The sequence below is a fragment of the Camelus bactrianus genome, chromosome 23, assembly GCF_048773025.1.
Source record: "Camelus bactrianus isolate YW-2024 breed Bactrian camel chromosome 23, ASM4877302v1, whole genome shotgun sequence".
NCBI classification, from domain to species: Eukaryota; Metazoa; Chordata; class Mammalia; order Artiodactyla; family Camelidae; genus Camelus; species Camelus bactrianus.
Genome location: NC_133561.1, coordinates 30497445 through 30515400, shown reverse-complemented (window position 1 = coordinate 30515400; position 17956 = coordinate 30497445). Strand labels below are relative to the sequence as shown.

General features: G+C 39.4%; 1 protein-coding gene and 1 non-coding gene across 10 annotated transcripts in view; one reads left to right on the top strand and one right to left on the bottom strand.

The window, feature by feature from the left end:
- SRGAP2 (SLIT-ROBO Rho GTPase activating protein 2) overlaps positions 1-17956 on the top strand; it is a 235209-nt gene that overhangs the window by 115233 nt on the left and 102020 nt on the right. For all 9 annotated transcript variants that reach the window (XM_010963263.3, XM_045522821.2, XM_010963262.3 and 6 more), the window contains exon 4: positions 3145-3307. In XM_010963263.3, coding sequence (XP_010961565.1) covers positions 3145-3307 — 163 coding nt within the window. The remainder of the gene's footprint in view (positions 1-3144; positions 3308-17956) is intronic.
- TRNAA-AGC (transfer RNA alanine (anticodon AGC)) lies at positions 15494-15566 on the bottom strand. Its single transcript has one exon. It is a non-coding gene; the product is annotated as a tRNA-Ala (tRNA).

Here is a 17956-nt window from a genome sequence, read left to right as displayed (position 1 = left end):
TTTAAATTAATTTAGATGCTTGAAAAAGAAGGATGTTTTTGTTTTAAAGTTGAATCACTAACATTAACTAGCAGCTGTTCCCATTTTTCTTCACAAGTATTAATTGGATAAATGGACGTGTATAGTAAGCTTTACAGCAACCGACAATGAAATGAGATGATACTGAGCGTATACATTCTCACTACCCAACTATGGTTTACCATGAACCTAAAATAGGCCCCTGAGCTTTCTGTGGCATGTCATTGAACTTGGCAGCTATGTGTCAAACCCTGTGCTCAACTGAACAGCTTTACCCAAAGAGGCACACAAGTTGAATTAAAAACTAAACCTGTGCAGAGCAACATTCATTTTAACAAATAACACATTTTTCAGCTTTTTGGATACAGACTTTCATTCTTTATTCCAAAGCTTGCATATAATGAAGCTCACCTAGCAGCCCATGAGACACTGTTGGTGTCTGTTGCAGGGAAACTGGGTCCTGGGTCCCTTACGTGTTTAAGTGGGTGTTGCTCATTTGAATGGGTGTGTTATAGTCGTTTGAAACTGAAAAGTGAATCTCTGTAATTCCAGAGTTTCTCAGAACATACTTTAAAAGCTCCTTTTCACTGAATCCAATAATAGCTGGCCCACCACAAGCTGTAAGAATGGAAATAAATACACATGGTAAAAGTACTTGTGGCACCTTAGAAGTTCTTAATAAATACAGATTTATTAGTGTTGAATCATAAGGCATTTTGAAAGATTCCCACTTCTGCCCATCCTTTTTATTAACTCATCTTTGTTTACTCAAGGGTTTCTTTGGGATTTATGCTTTGTATCCTTTTCCGTGGTGTTGGATTGGTTTTGCCTCTCCTGCCTTCACTCGTGCTCTGTGGTGTGCGTGGGTGAGCAGGCTGACCCTTTGTTCGTACCTCTGATGCTCTGTTCTGTTATATATAGGTCTTTCCTCGTCTCCCACACTGTTCTGTGACATCAGCATTTTTATAACCACTAAAGCCCCTACTGTTATACTTTGTTAATTTAAGATACACATTTATACATTTGTAAAATTGAACTGTACTGTCATTTTCATGTGTGTAAAGTGCTGTAGGGGAAGAACCAATAGAGACCACCCCCTAACATGTTCACCCACAAGAAACAGACTGAAACCAGTTGTAAAGTTAAGGTCTCGCGAGATCTGCCCTTTTAAAAAGCCAGTGGAATTACCTGGTACACCTATGCTTATTGAGGACATGGATGTCTTGCCACCCAATAAAACTTAAATTAGATTATTTAGGATTTTATAACTGAAGCTGATTTGGGATCAGCTTGAAAGTTTTCTGGCAACGGAAGCATTAAATGTTGCTGAATGTGCTCACATCTCTCACCATTTTGAGTTTTGGGTTGTTTCCTATTTACCTTTTTTTTTCTTTAGATGCTAGAAATTTTGCAATAAGTAGATTTAATTATATGTATCTCTCTCAACTAGTATATATATTTTTTTTCAATTTTCATAGAAATATTTTCATTTGCCTAGAAAGGCAAGTGGACACGATGTTACACAGTGGTCAGCACGCGCATGTTAGGGATTTTGACCACAGAAGTGTAGTGCCTGCGGCAAGGGGTGGGGCCAGGTATAGAACAGTTTGAATTTGGACTTTAATGTTCATTGTTTAAAGCAGCCTCTTGGTGCTGGTTAGACAGATACTTTGATTTAATGGTCTGTTCAGAAGCCAGAGTAGGTGTGGCGTGATTAGTTGTTAATAGTTACCTTACGACTGAATTGAAGGAGCCCTTCTAAGTTGAATTCCATGCTCTGCAAGTCACAGGTGCCTGGCAGCCTCCAGCCCGGAGTGGAGGCAGTACGGACTCCATAACTGAGCCACCCTCAGCTTACTTTCTTTCCATTAAGAGTCTGACTGTAGGGAGGGAGGAAGGAAGCGGGGAACAAAGAAGTTATGATACTTTGCAGTGATTAAGAGCATCTTGTTTGCAATTACGGGGCTCGTTTTTGAATTCCAGCATTACCACTTTTTAGCTATGTGACCTTGAACAAGATACTTAACCTTTCTTAGTCCAGCTTTCCTCATCTGCTGAATGTACTTGATAAACCCCCACTTCGTCAGGTTTTGTAGGGTTCAAGTTAAACAGTGTGAGCATTGGGCCCAGCCTTTGTGCCAAGTACACAGTAAGCCCTTGATAAATAACCCCTGCCCTCTGTTCCTCTCCTCAAAGAAATCCAGCTTGTGGATGCAGAACTTTCTGTTGCTTAAATTAGTGCTGTGAGCTGAGAAGATAATCAGGAATTCTTTCGAATCACAGTGTTTTCCTTAGAAATGAGCATCAAGGTTTGATGCTTTACTGCTCCGCTCAGGCTAAACGTGTCATAGGAATACATGTGTTTAGATACGGTTTTTGCTCTTGGTTGCTTACAACAGTAGAAAATGGCTCAATCAATGAACTCAAACCTCCTTAGATGCGTTTCTGTGGGACTAAAGAATTTTTAGTGACTTTTACATGGCAAACGCCTCCACTGTTGTCTTCATTCAGTCCTTCAATAGAGAATGTGTGGGGATTTAGTCTATAGCGTAGATTTTGTCTGGAGACTTCACTTTTGCCTCTAGCCCTAGATGCAAACCAAGTGACTTAGTGGTTGGGGCTATGGACTTTGGTCAGACCTCCTAGAATTGTTCTAGTCAGCACAGAACTGTGATTCTGGTCCGTGACTCCCTCTTACTGTCTCTGTGACTCCTTACTGGCTATGGACAAGTGACAACCTCTCTGAGTTGGTTTTTTTTAATCGGTAAAATGAGGTTAATAGTAGTTCTTTTCTGGCAACGAAATGATGGCGCTTAGAATGGATAATGTGTATAAAGCTTTCACCAAGTTTCTACAACATAGTAGAAGCTCAACAGATAATCTTGCTTCTCCTGTTCCTCTTTCCCTCTTCCTTCCTCCTCTCCTTCTTATTGCTCTTATTTTCTTCTTTCTTTCTCCACTGATTTTTAGAAAAAAGAGAAAACTAGAGGTGCAGCTTCAGGAAAGATATCTTTATTTCTGGTTTGGCTCGAATCACTGGGATGTGGGGACATGGACTGTAGTCATGGATGTTGGCCCTGCCTGCTCACCAGCACCGATTTTTTTTTTCTTGCTGTTTCTTTGCAGGAAGGATCAGAATGTTCTCTCTCCAGTCAACTGCTGGAATCTCCTCTTAAACCAGGTGAAGCGGGAGAGCAGGGACCACACCACCCTGAGTGACATCTACCTGAATAACATCATTCCTCGATTTGTCCAAGTCAGCGAGGACTCAGGAAGACTCTTTAAAAAGGTAAATAGTGGGCGAAGGGTAGAGCTCAGTGGTAGAGTGCGTGCTTAGCATGCACGAGGTCCCGGGTTCAAGCCCTAGCACCTCCATTAAAATAAATAAATAAATAAATTTAATTACCTCCCCTACAAAAAATAAATAAATTAAAAATTAAAAATAAATAGCTAGTTATGGTCACAGACACAATCTTGTAAATAACTGAAAGAACATCTTATTGACCCACTTAGAAGGCTTTCCATTGGTCATGCTCCATCACATACTTACAGAGAAAGAATATTGAATTGGCTTTTTGTTTTCCCTTTTGAGCTGAATTTACAGTAGTCCTGGGAAAATAACCATTTGCAAGGTACAACCCCCAGACTTACAGCATAATCCATAATCTGTGTATATTAATAATGTCTGTACTTGCTTGATTTCCTTAAGTAATTTGGGAAGCTGTGATTCCAGGACCTCAGTGTCATTTCATGATTTCCTCTTCTAGTTCGTTTAGCAAATTCACATATGTTTATGTTTTTGGTTTATTTCTCTTTCTAAGTTCTCATCTTGGCCAAGGTGAACTCATGGACTTGGTTATTCTTATCGTGACATAGCTTTGTCTTTGGGTCCCTGCATGCTTTCTGAAGCTCATTGTTTGTCACTATACCTTGGGTGTATGTTGAAAAATTTGACCAAGGAAAAACTCAGAATTGATTGTGATAATCTTAAGAAATAAATGCCAAATTCACCTCACCTGTCAGTAGTGGAAGCAGCCTCTTGGAAACTCAAGAGGCTCTTTTCTAAGCTCTATCAACCTGAGCTTTTAATGGAGTCATTTATTCATGAATTTTGGTTACAGATTGTGGCAAAAGCCCCAACCATTGTACATAATATACCTACTGTGTCTCCCGTTGAAGCTCTGACATCCCCAGAAGACTTTTTAGAAGGCAAATAATCTTCCCACAGGTTATAGGTAAAAAGAGAATACATAGGGCTATTTCATTGGTTTCATATATAGGGAATTCATTGGTTTCCAGTTAACAATACCCAGTGTTAAAATTTGAGGCTGGGAGGGAGTAGACTTAAATAAATAGGTCTGTGGTCGATAGTAGCTCTAGCTCTCAGTCAGTTTTCCATTCTTAACGTGAGGAAGTTTTCCAGATCTCAGTAGGTCTGGAATTAGAGCCCAATTTCTTCTGTTTATACCAGCATGAAAAAAGAACTCATTTAGAATCTTACATCTACATAATTGCATCTCTGAAGGGGCTTTTTCTGTGTCTCAGAGACAGGATTTAACGGTACAGTCATCTGAGGATGGAAAGAAAGAAGAGAAAGATAACTCCGCGAAGAGCTTGCTGGCTATTTTTAGTGGCCCGGCTGTGCTGTGGTTGGGGCCAGACTTCATTTTGGGGCAGCGGTACTTTTCAGTATCTCCTTGTGCTTTCCAGCATCTGCTCTGGCTTGCTTGTCATTAACTTGAATTACTCTGCAGCACTTCGTGATGCGTGTATGTGACTAAAATTAATGACTATAGTTAATAATACTGTATTGAATACTGGGAATATGCTAAGAGAGTAGATTTCAAGGGCTCTTTTCATACACACAGAAACGGTAGCTGTGTTAGGAGATGATATGTTAATTACCTTGAAGGTAGCAGTCATTTCGCTGTGAATATGTATATCAAATCATCATTGTACACCTTAAATATATATAATTTTTATTTTTTAAAAATTTTAACCTATTTAGGTGGAACCTTGACAGTGATCAGATACCAGTTGTCTATGATCTTGACAGCCACTTAGACTATCTCGAGAAGAAAGGGGGTTGACTGTTAGTTTCCTCCCCCATTTCCTTTGTTCATCAGAGAAAAAAACTTCTACAAGAGACATTCAGCTATCTAGATTTCACTGATTTCTCTTAATAGTCTATATTAGTTTAAGTTTTATACAGTTTTGGAAATTTTTTTTCAATATACACATAAGCCAGTGAATCCTTACTTATAAAGCAACCATTTAACACATGATAGTACAAAGATGTTTAAAAACTGACTCATGTTATTTTACAACCAAATCAATTTCAGTAGTAACAAATTTTCTTAGACATATTTAATCATGTAACTTCTGGAAGATGGGTTAGATGATGAAAAAATGGGCGACCATGAACATACCCTTTAACTTCACTTCCAAACTAGTGCTTCATTTCTGTAGATAATGTCTTGGATGTCCTCTTTTGATAAGTACATGGGTAACTGTCCAGATAGATGCACTGCTTCTCCTTCTAAATAACTTATCACTTTGCGAGGTCTAAAGCTGGGAGATTAGAGAAAGTTAGGGAAGACCCAAGCTGAGAGGGAGTCTTAGAACCCCTCCAGATCTCAGAGATGTTTATGCTAAAGGCAGCCAGTTATCAAAGCCACAAGTTGTTTCTGGTTCCTCAAATGCCATTCACATTTCAGCAAAGTGCATGGCATGTGTACAAGACGTGGCGGGTTTCCCCATCCACCCGTGAATGATATTCCTACCCGTGGTCCCAGGGTTGACCTCCTTAAGCCATGCATTTCTATGCTGAGGGTGTAGGAAAGAATTTCTAATTACTCACAGAACTGTTTATATATTACATTTCATTGAAGAAAAGTGCATATATCATAGGATTACAGCGAAATGCATTTTTATAAACTGAACACACCTGGTAACCAGGTCCCAGATCAAGAAAACAGATTATTTGAGTACCTTAGAAATCTCCTCATGCTCCCTTCTAGTCACTGGGGGGTTGGGAGGGATGGTCCCAAGCCCCAAGGATAACACCGGTCCTGACATTTCACAGCAGAGATTAGTTTTGCTTGGTTTTATACTTTATATAAATAGAACCATCCAGTGTGTACTCTTTTGTGTCTGGTTTCTCTCATTCAACACTCTGTCTGTGAGATTGATTCATATTGTTGTATACAGTTTCACATCATAGGACTTTCTCTTGATCTTTGTAACTTTTCATCAGTTAAATTATAGTCGATTAGAGATTTCCATGGGATTGTTGAATAGCCAAGGTTTACTATCCCACTGGGTGAATAACCTTTTTCTCTCACCTGGGGTCCAATGTAGGGAGAGAATTCAAAGGTAGAAGCTGGCTTGGCGGATCGTAAGAATAGATTAATTCTGTTTGGCTGGGTGAGAGCCTCTCTGCTTTCTAGTAATGGGCAGAGAAGCATTTTCTCTCCATTCCTCAGATATTTAGTCTCTTTTGTTTAGAATGTGCTGCGCATGAAGAATTAGAATCCCTCTGGTTAAGCTATGGTAATCAGATAAGAAGATAAGAAGAGGAATGTCCCTGGCCACCCTGTCAGTTACATCATGCTTCCTGGGGCTTACTTTGTGCTCTGAGAGCAGGGGCCTTTTCCATGGGACCCTTTCTCGAGGGCTCAGCTTTGCCAGTAAGTCTGAAACTCTGGACAATTACTTCTCCTTTCTGTGCCTCAATTACCTCAAGTTTAAAGAAAAGTGTTTGGACAATATGATCACTATGCTGCCTTCGAAATCTAATAGACTATAGTCATATGATGACAAAGACGTCCTACACTCAGGGCTTCCTTCTGGTTGTCGGATGACCCTTGTCCAGCTGTGATAGGTAAGCAGCAGTCCCTGAGATAAGGGCAGACAAAAGTGGGTGTGGGTATGGAGAGGAGGCCAGCTTAAGTAATTGAAAACCACGTTTCTTAAAGAATAAAGCATTGTTTCAGACTCTGTTATCTGTCACGGCCAGCAACCGAGAGACGCCACACTGGAATCCAAATATATGAAACAGATATACCTTTCATTTTACCTGTAGATTTGGTCCCAGTAGCAAAAGGAAAATCTGCATTTCTCCAGACACACAGGCTTCAGAAAAGATGCCTTTATAGTTCTGGTCCAGCTATGAACACCTGTGAAAATTTACCAAGTTTTACATGAATTTGAATCTGACTGGCAAGAGTCACAGATTTTCTTTAAAAAAATTTTTTTTAATCTATAAAACTCAATGATTCACTAGCAAAGGTTATGATAATCAAATCCAAAATTTCTTGAACCTAGTGTGTGTGCCAGGTACAGTGTTAAGCACTTGGTGTACATTATCTTGTTTAATCCTTACACTACTTCTATAAGGTAGTTACTATTCTTATCCTTACTTTATGAAGGAAGACACTGAGGCTTAGAGAGTTTAAGTGAAAAAGAGATGAGGCTAGTATTTAAATACAGTCGTCAGGTTCTAGAAGGCAAAGCTTTCCACCTGCTTGTTCTGTTAGCCCTCTCTAGGTATTGTATGCAGAGTAGACAGTACCCTGGATTTTCTTATTCTTTACCCTTGAATCCAGATATTTCACTTAGTTACAGAATTAACCTCACTGTTTCTCTTGCACACCACCCTTCAAAGGTACGGTGGTGTTAAACATCAACACTGGGTTGTTTCTCCTACCCGGTGTCTGGGCAAACAGCTGGAAGTCGAGAGTGACAGAGGGCAACATGTTTTTCTCCCCACGGGCAGAATCTCTAGTAAGAGGGAAACAAAGACTCATTAAATATGAGAATTGACCAAAAATCTGGCTCACAGCTGACTCGGCTAATTTGGGGTTGTCAGGGTATCTGCACAATTGGCCCCTCTATGCTACTGAACCTCCTTTAAGGGATGCTCCCTGCTGGCCCTCTGGTTTGTGGTTATGTCTGCCAGAACATATTTTACATGGTGCATGAAGCCATGGTGGACATTCCTTTAGCTAAATATAACATCCAGAGAAAGTAGCCTCCTGTCTGCAGCTTAGAAACAGGCTCACTTTGTCTAGGACTCCAGGGGAAATGGAGCCCGTTTGGTGCTTCTGACATCCCCTTTCATGTAATGAAAGCACAGTCTGTCTAACCCCTGCTGGAACCAAGATTTGGGCAAATATTATTGCTGCCACCTTCATTTGTTTAATGCGGTGGCTTCAAACACGGGGTCCAAGTACTACCAACTCTGACTCCTAGCTGTGAGTGGCAAGTTCTAAAGAATCCCACCAAGAATAGAAGTAATTTTTCTCAATTCCTCAGTTTAAACTGAAATAAACTTGGGTGTGCTTTTTCCTACTGGGGAGAGGACAGTCCTGTTCCCTCTTCCTCCTTTCGCTTATCTGGGACACACTCACAGCACCTCCGACTTGGCTTTTCAAGTCAGTTTCTAGCCCTTAACAGCTGCTCACACTTAGGCTTGGGAGCCAGTCAATTCAGACAGTCCTAAGATGTTGAATTGTATTCTGCTTTTTATAGTATTTCAGGTAACTGTACTCCTGTTTTACCTTTATTACCCCAAGGGTCTGTGGCAGAAAGTCAGGTTAAACTGAGAAAGCTAGGTCAGATTCCCAATAGTCCGGTAGTTCTCAACTTTGCCTTTGCAAGAGAGTAACTTGGGAAGTTTTTAAAAAACATCTTTGTGACCTTGAAGACACAAAAATTTCTTAGGATCTAAAAAGCATGAGCTATCAAAGAAAAAAATAATATAAACTGGACTTCATCAACTCTTGGACTTTCACTCTTGGAAAAACGTTGTTAAGAAAATGAAAGATAAGCCGCAAACTGGGAGAATGTATTTTCAATACAGAGTTCAATAGTATGTTGAGTACCCCAATTTTTTTAAATACACAGAAGTTTTTAATAGACACATCACTAAAGAAGATACATATAAATGGCCAATGAGTGTGTGAAAAGATGCTCATATCATTCATCATCAGGCAAATGCAAATTAAAACTATAAGAAGATGTGCTGTATACTCACTAGAATGGTTAAACTTTAAAAGACTGACAACACTTTAAAAGATTGACAACTGTTAAGACGAATGGAATTCTCATATGTTTCTGGTGAAAAGTGGTCCAACCACTTTCAAATATAGTTTAGCAATTTCTTATGAAGTTAAATGCACTTACCATATGACCCATCAATTCCATGTCTAGGTATTAATCCAAGAGAAATAAAAGTATGTACCTACACAAAGACTTGTACTTGAATATTCACAATAGCTTTTGTTATGGGCTGAATAATGGTTCTACCCCAAAGATGTCCATGTTCTAATCCCTAGAACCTGAGGATGTTTACATTATCCGTAAGTCTTTACACGTACAATGAATTTGAGGATCTTATGATGGGGATTTTATGCTTGATTATGGAAGTGGGCCCTACATGCAATCACTGGTGTCCTTATAAGAGGGAGGTGGAGGGAGATTACAGAAAAAAGAGAAGGAGGCCATGTGAGAGAAATAGAAGGAAGCAAAGTTACAGAGAGAAGATGCTAGGTCACTGGCTTTGAAGATGGAGGAAGGGCCATGAGCCAAGGAAAGCAGCTTCACATTCTGGGAAAAAAGGCAAGAGAACGGGCCGTCCTGAGACCCTTCTAAGGGAACGCAGCCCTGCTGACACCTTGGTTTTGGCCCAGTGAAATTGGTTTTGGACTTCTGACCTTCAGATCTATAAGAGAATAAATACATGTTGTTTTAAGCCACCAAGTCTGCATTAATTTGTTATGGCTGCCATAGGCAACTAATATTTTATTTATATTACCCCGAACTGGAAACAACCCCAATACCCATCAACAGATGGATAATTATATTGTGGAAAAATCATGTTATGGTATCTCCATACATGAATACTACTCAGCAATAGAAAGGAATGAAATGCTGATGGATAGAATAATGTAGATGAACTCAGAAAACATTATACTGATAAAAAGAAGCCAGGCACAATGACTATGTTCTGTATGATTCTATTTATATGAGATTTTATAAAAGATAACTCTAATCTATAGTTATAGAAAGTAAACCAGTGATTTCCTTGGGGCCAGAGTGGGGATGGGGGTTGACCACAGGGGAACTGGGGTTTATGGAAATGTTACACAGTCTTCATCATAGTGGTGTTTGCATCAGTGTGTGCATTTGTCCAAATGTATACATTGAATGTGTATACTTAAATTGGGTCCATTTTATTGTATGTAAATTATGCCTCAATAAAGTTGATCTAAAAGATAATAAAAAATACCATGCCAAGGCTCTGCCCCAGGGCAATTGAATGATAGTCTCTGGGATAGGGCCCAGCATGTAGCCAGGGTTGAGGACCACTGCTGTAGACTCTCTGATTTCCATCTTGGGGGAACCCAAGAGCACAGAGGTACCTCTGAAGCCATAAGATCCTGTCTGTCTGTGAGCCATGTTTGCCCCTGCTACAGATTGTGCTGAAGCACCTAGGTCAGTTTGTCTTGGCAACCCATTGTGGTTTCCTTGCTTTGTTCTTGGAGGATGACACAGGGTGAATCTGGCTTCAGGTAAATAGATAACACTGCAGGAAGCCGGGGGTGTAAGAAGTGTGCTGAGGAAGAAACCTAAGAGGCTCAATTAATAGTTTTCTCCAGGGCCCTCAGATGTTAAGCATGTCCTTTTCCCGTTAGATCAGTCACAAGAAAATCACCATGACCAGTCAGATTTCCTTTGGCATCAAGGAAATGGGTCTCACAGTAAAAGAGGATAAAGGCGATTTGAAACTAAAAGCAGTGTTTGTTACCCACCTACCTGTTCATCCCCTTGGGATAGGATTTCCTATGGAGTCTTGGAGGCCAGCTGTTTGGCATATGTGAGGAGAAAGGAGGATAATTCTGTAAGGAGGCATATTCTCTGGTGGTGTTGTCATCAGTAAGAAAAGGAGAGGAAATGACCCCCACTGCTGGTTTAGTTGAATGTCCCCTGGTAAGTGCTGTAGATTGAATAAATGGAGAAAAAATGAATTTGCAAAGGTTGTGCTCTGCCCTCTTGCGAAAGGGTTTAACTTGGAGACGAAGAAGTAGATGATTGATTGACCCCTCCCTCTCTTCCCCAGTCTACCCTGCACCTCCTCCCCCACGGAACTCAGTATCTTGTACTGACTGCATGTCTTCCATTTCATAACGTGGTCACTAACAGCGTTGTGCGGTGCTTTACAGACAGCTGTTCCAGTTGCCTAATTTATCTTGTTGGTAGCAAAAATCTGTTCTGATTAATTGAGCTTTATTCTCTCATATCTGATGAAGAGAGTGTCTTTGGAAAAAAGAATAGGATGTGAAGCTGAGCTTATTTGAGTAGGGGATGGAAGGCTGCCAGCTACTTCAAAGGTATCTCTGCTGATAAGGGGCGACAGGTTTGCTGCCAAAGCCAACACTGAGGGGCGCTTTGCAGCTAGTACCATTCGTGGCATTTTAGCTTTCGTTTCTGTGACACTAGGTCAGCAGCATCTGTATCCTCTCCCTGGGGGCTTCTCTCTGGGTGGTCCAGGCTTTTTTTGGCCTCAGGAAGATTCAGCTCAGAGGGAATGTGTGCATCAAAGATGCCTGCTGTCTTTGGTTTAGGTTAGTTTATATGTTTGCCTCTTTGATGTTTTAGTTCTCAGGTATCTAGCTGCCTTTTCTGAAAAGAGCCCAAGGTGCTATGTTCAGAACATTCAAAGGTACTTCAATCTTTATAAATCAAGGAAGGGATGATTAAGAGAATCAGAAAAACAATGTAAAAATATGGAGTATGGAAGAGATGTGCAGGGGACAGGAAACAAAAGTGTCCACATGCAACCTTGTACATACACATTTGAATACTACCCTGAATGAGAAAAGCATGCAGTCAATAAGTATTTTAGGGAAAACTATATATATAACATTATGCTACATGCTAAAAAGAGCTTAAAATCAAATTAAGGAGTAAGATTTGCCCCCAGGGAGCTTATGGCTTTTCAGCCCTTTTTTAAAATCCGCTTAGATCTCCCAAAACTTTCTGTGGGATGATGATAATAATAATACTAATAAATAACAAGCTTTCATAAAACGCTTACTATAAATATTGTACACAGTAGTAGGCCCTCGATGTACTTCCTCTAGTCTTTTCATGTAGTTTGTAAAGGTCTTTTTTCCTTAACTTTTTAGAGAAGTATAAAGTAGTTAGAGAAAGTGCGCATATTGTAAAATGTACAGCTCAGTGAATTTTTACAAATGGAAAACATGTAATTATCACCAGATTAAAAAAAAAGAATGTTACCAGTATCCCACGAGCGCCCTCTTTTTCCCTCTTCCATTCATTATCCCCTGAAAGCCCTTATCCTAGCATAAGTATTTGCTGGGTTTTTTTTTTTTTAATTATATAAATGAAATTGTGTAATATTCTTTCAACAATTTAAATATGCCATTCCTTTCCTTCCTGGTTTCCACTGTTTCTTATGAGAAGTCAGCTGTGATTCTTATTACTGTCCCCCTGGATTTAATGTTTTGAGGGTTTTGGGGGCTGCTTTTAATATTTTTTCTTTATCTTTGGTTTTCAGCAGTTTGACTCCAATGAGTCTAAGTGTGGTGTTCATTTTTTTTTTTTAATTTGGCTTAGATAAGTATAATATCTAAACAGCCTGGATCTGTGGGTAGTGGTGTTTCCTTTATTTGGGAAAAATTTTGGCAAATATTTTTTCTGTCTCATTCTCTCGTCTTGCTTTGACTCCAGTTACACATTGGTTAGACTGCTTGATACAGTCCCACAGGTCACTGAGGCAAGCTTTTTTTTGGGGGTGTGCTTCAGTTTAGGTGATTTCTAAAGTTTACCAATCCTCTCTCTTGTTGTATCCAAACTTATTTATACCATCCAATGAATTTTTTATTTCAGATATTGTAATTTTTAGTTTTATGACTTCCACTTGGTTCTTTTTTTTACAGTTTCCTTGTAACTCCTGAAATTTCTCTTTTCACCCATTATTTTTAAAATATATTTTGCAGTTATTTAAAAATCTTTATCTGCTGTTTTCAACATCTACATCATGTATGGTTCTGTTTCCATTTATAGATTTTTTTTCTCTTGACCTTGGATTACATTTCTTTATTTTTTCATGTCTACTAATTTTTTATGATATATTGAACATTGTAGATGTTATTATTGAGACTCTGTATGTGTTTATTGTCCTCTGAAGAGTGTTAAGTTTTCTTCTAGTAGGCAGTTAAGTTACTGGTTGACCACCTTGTGGGGAATTGGTTTTATGCTTCCTTAAAGTGGGTCTGTTTTGATTTAGTTCTGGAACATATTCTATACACTTAAGGTATGACCTTTCTGCGGTTTCCATGGAAAACCCAGGTTGTTTATCAAGCCCCTTGGCAGGCTTTGAACTCCAAATTCCATCTCTTCTACTGTGGGCAGCAGCTATGATGACCAGCAGTCGCAGTTTCCCTAGGGTGGGGGGAAGGGGTTCCTGGGATATGAGACTGTCAGTTTTATCTGTTCCACTGTTGATGACCATTTGTGTACATTTCCAGTTTGAGGCTATGATGAATAATGCTGCTATGAACATTATATTGGAAGGTTATTTTTCTTCCCATTGTATAGCTGAAAAAATTAAAGCTTGCATTGGTACAATACTCTTTTGTAAGACCAAGAAGAGGTGACACTGGAATTTGAACTCCCACGTTCTTTCTACTGCATCACCCTACCACCCATGTTTCAGGACTTATAAATGGTATTCTTTCTTTCTAACCTGTCCTTCTCCCCATCTCTTCTTTATTCTCTTCCTCCTTGCTCTCTATTCTTTCGAATAATCTTTTAAAGTTTTATAGCACATGTGCATTGTGGAAATTAGAAAATATAAGAAGCAAAAATACAATAAAAAACCAGATTGTATTGTATTTACTATTATATAATCTGTTATTTTAGTCAAGTCTCCACTTTTCCATTTCAGTAAATTTTCATCTCGCCTAATACCCAGGCCATGTAAACATTCCCTAATTGTACTAAAAATGTCCTTGACAGCTGGTTTGTCCAAGCCAGTATCTAATACCCATTGAGTTTATGTCCCTTAAGTCTCCTTTAATCTGGTACTCTTCCTTTTCCATGACACTGACTTGTTAAATAGACCAGGCCAGTTGTCCTGCAGCTTTTCCCACCGTCCAGATTTGTCTGGTTGCTTCCATGTGTTGTTAGCTTCTTCCTGTACCCTATATTTCCTGTAAATTACAAGTTGGTTCTAAAGGTCAAACCTATTTATATATATTTTGACTAGAATATGTAATAGGAGATGTTGGATACTTCATGTTGTATCACATCAGGAAATAAACCCAGCAATAATTATGTCAATATTGACCCTCTACCGCCACCCCCCCCCCCACATTAGGATAGTGAGTTTGGACCCTCTATTTTACAGTTACATTTTTTTTCTCACATGATGAAAAAGCCTATTGTATGGTTTTATATATGATGCTATCATACTAATGTTGGGTGCTAATTCAGTTGTTCATCTGATAGTTTTAACATCAATTGTTAATTCTAGACAAGTTACTTTTTACCATCTCTGTACCTCTTATATTTGACTATAAGATGTCTCTCTGAGAAAAGAAGATTATTAATATGCCTCATCAGGCACCAAAAAAATAATAGTTTGTAAAAACGTATTACTCCCTGGAGAAGCTACACTAATGGGGGTGGAAGCTGACTAGGTACCAATTTTTTATTAGAAGATTCACAGCAATAATATAAGTAATAATGATAACTGAGTGAGTGCTAGCCATGCATGCCTAGGGACTGTGCTCTGTACTTGACATTGTGTTAACCTATTTAATCATCACAGCAGCCCTTTAAGACAGGTACTAGTTTTATCATCTCCTTATAGATAAGGACGTGGGCAGAAGGGTTAAGCAGTTGACTTGAGGTTATACACCTGGTTGGTGGCAGAACTGGGATTTGTGTCTTGATGACCTGCTTCCCAAGTCATCTGTTCACAGCCCTCTGCTCTGCTGCCTCACACGTAGAAAGGTGGCAGTCATTGCACTGGGAAGCTTCAGGGCCATGTGCAAGGAATGACTGACTTGTGCATTCTGCAGTAATACATTTCGGTGCTCCTGGCAGGCTGGAATTTCCCTTGTGCTGTTCTGATTCAGCTTCTTGCTGGGCTTGTCCAGGGAGAGGAGGCAGCTTTGATTCCAGCCTCCCTCCTTGCAGGACTGGCTTCTTTTGATTTTCCTATTTGTCTTTGTCAGGAATTTTCCTTTGAATTTTTCCCTGCTTGTCTGAGCATGATTTTTATTTAAAATGAGGAATAAAAATTAGATTCTCCTTCCTTTGAGATAGCATCTTCAATTTTTCCATTCTCTTCTCTCCTTAGAATACTGGACTTTTTTCTGGTTTATTTTGTGTGTGGGGGGGCGGTAGGGGCAGTAATTAGGTTTATTTATTTATTTTTTAATGGAGGTACTGGGGATTGAACCCAGGACCTCATGCATGCTAAGCATGTGCTCTACCACTGAGCTATACCTTCCCCCCTTGGACTTTTTCTGTTCTCATGGTTTTTCTACCTGATCCTGCCCGCCCTTAGTCTTTTCTTTCTTTCTTTCTTTTTCCCTTCTTTTACTCTGTGTTCCACCAATCATGTGGGTCTCTATCCAGCTTTTCCTAGTGTTTACCCAGCTTGAAACGTCCAGTTATAGGCTAATTTTAATTGTTTTCACTAATTCTGGTCTTTGAAGAGACCACAGGAACTTCCTCATGGTCTCAAGAGCTCTCAGAATCGTCCTCTTGTTGAGCTAATTAGTTATTGGTAAGGCCCAGGGACAAGGCTGAGAAGCAACATTTTCTATTTTAATTTTCTGTTTCCTTGTATTTGGACGCAAACAAAAGAAACCCTTTAGTTTAATTTTTTTTCCAATTGTAAAAGTAATACATACTCTTCCAAGATATATATGGTGGGGAAAACAAAAATAATAAAAAGAAAATAATGATTATTTAGAATCAGTGTTAACATTTTGGTGTATTCCCTTCCAATCTTTTTTTCTATGCACATTTTTCTTTAGAAAATAGGGGTGATAATTGTGTGTTAAGTTTTGTGTGGTTTTTTTCATTTGCCATTTTAAGTGAACATTTTTCATGTCATTGCTTCCTCTTTAGAAACATTGTTTTAATGACTAGACAGCATTCTATCTGCTGGTTATCCCACAGCGCATTCCTACATTCCTTTTGGTTCTCTGCCTGTGTAGTCTTGACTTCCTGCTGGACCATGTTCGGCTACGTCCAGAGGCAATCCAGAATCTCATTGGTATCTTCTGGAAAGTCACTTGTTTGTAGGAACACCTGTGCTTGCATTTGGAAATACCCTACTTCCATTTGACATCAAATAAGTAAAGAGGGTTTTCCCTCTTCTTCTTTCCCCTTTTCTTCCTCTTCTGTCTTCCTCATTGTCTCTCAGCTCAGCCGAGAGTCTAGTCCTCAGACCTGTGCCTGACCTGGGCCGTGGCTGCCTCAGTGGAACTTTCATACACTAGGTTCGGTTTCCTCATCTTCACACTGAAGAATATTACTCATACTCTCGCTCTTCCTTCCCAGAATGTCATAAGAATCAGTAAAACCTGGGAAGAAAGTGCTCTGCAATTATCAGAAAGTCGAGAGACAAAAAATGTTGGTGAGGATATGGAGAAAAGGGATCCTCGATACACTGTTGCTCGGAGTGTACGTTGACACAGGCATTAGGGAAGAAGGGATGACGGTTCCCCAAAAGATTAAAAATTGAACTACCTTATGATCTAGCAGTTCCACTCCCTAAGGAATTGAAATCAGTATCTGAAATCAAATTGAAATCCAATCCAAAGGAATTGAAACCACTGTCTGAAAAGGTATCTGCACTCCCATGTTTATTGCAGCATTATTCACAATAGCCAAGATATGGAAACAGCCTAAACGTCCTTTGACAGATGAATGGATAAAGAAAATATGGTGTATATACGTACAATAGAGTATTATTCAGCCATAAAAAGAAGGAAATCCTGCCATTTGTGACAGTATGGATAAACATGGAGGACATTATGCTAAGTGAAATAAGCCAGGCAGATAAAGGCAAATACTGTTTGGTTATCATTTACATATGGAATCTAAAAAAAAAAGCCAATTTCATGGAAACAGAGAATAGAATGGTGGTTGCCCAGGTCTGAGGGAGGGGGAAATGGGGTGATGGTTAAAGGGCACGCATTTTCAGTTATAAGAATAAGTTCTGAGGATCTGATGTACAGCATACAGTTAATAATATAATACTGTGTACTTGAAAGTTGCTGAGAGTAGGTGTTAAGCATCCTCGCCACAAAAACAAAAAAAGAGTTAACTATGTGAGGTGACGGATGTGCTAATTACCTTGATCTTGGTAATCATTCTACAATGTATATGGATACCACTTTAAATATATACAGTTATATTTGTTCATTATTCCTCAGTAAAGTTAAAAGAGAAAGAAAGTGCTCTGCAGAGTGTTGGTTATGTCCTTGTAGAGGGGTGCACCTGCCCTTCTCCCTGCTACAGTGGCCTTTGTCTCTCTAAGCTAATCTTTTTGAGCAGTGTGTTATCATAGAGGGTAGCAAGGAAATACCGGAGGCAAACTGGGAGATCCAGTCTCTAGCTTTAATCATCTCTTCTCCAAAGCCAAGATAATCCAACTCTTCTGCACACAAAAGCATTGCATCCTTTCCTGCCTTGCCTCTTCCCATGACCTTGTTTTCCTTTTGATGTTCATTTGGAGGGTGGAGAGTAGGAAAAAAAAAAAAAAAGCCCTCTCTCTTTGCAGCTCTGTGAATCAGTGGCCTTTCTGGGTCTTTGAGTTCTCAGGCAGGAAAACTGCATAGTTCACCTGATTCTTCTCTCAGGGACTCTTTAAAAAACATGGGAGTGC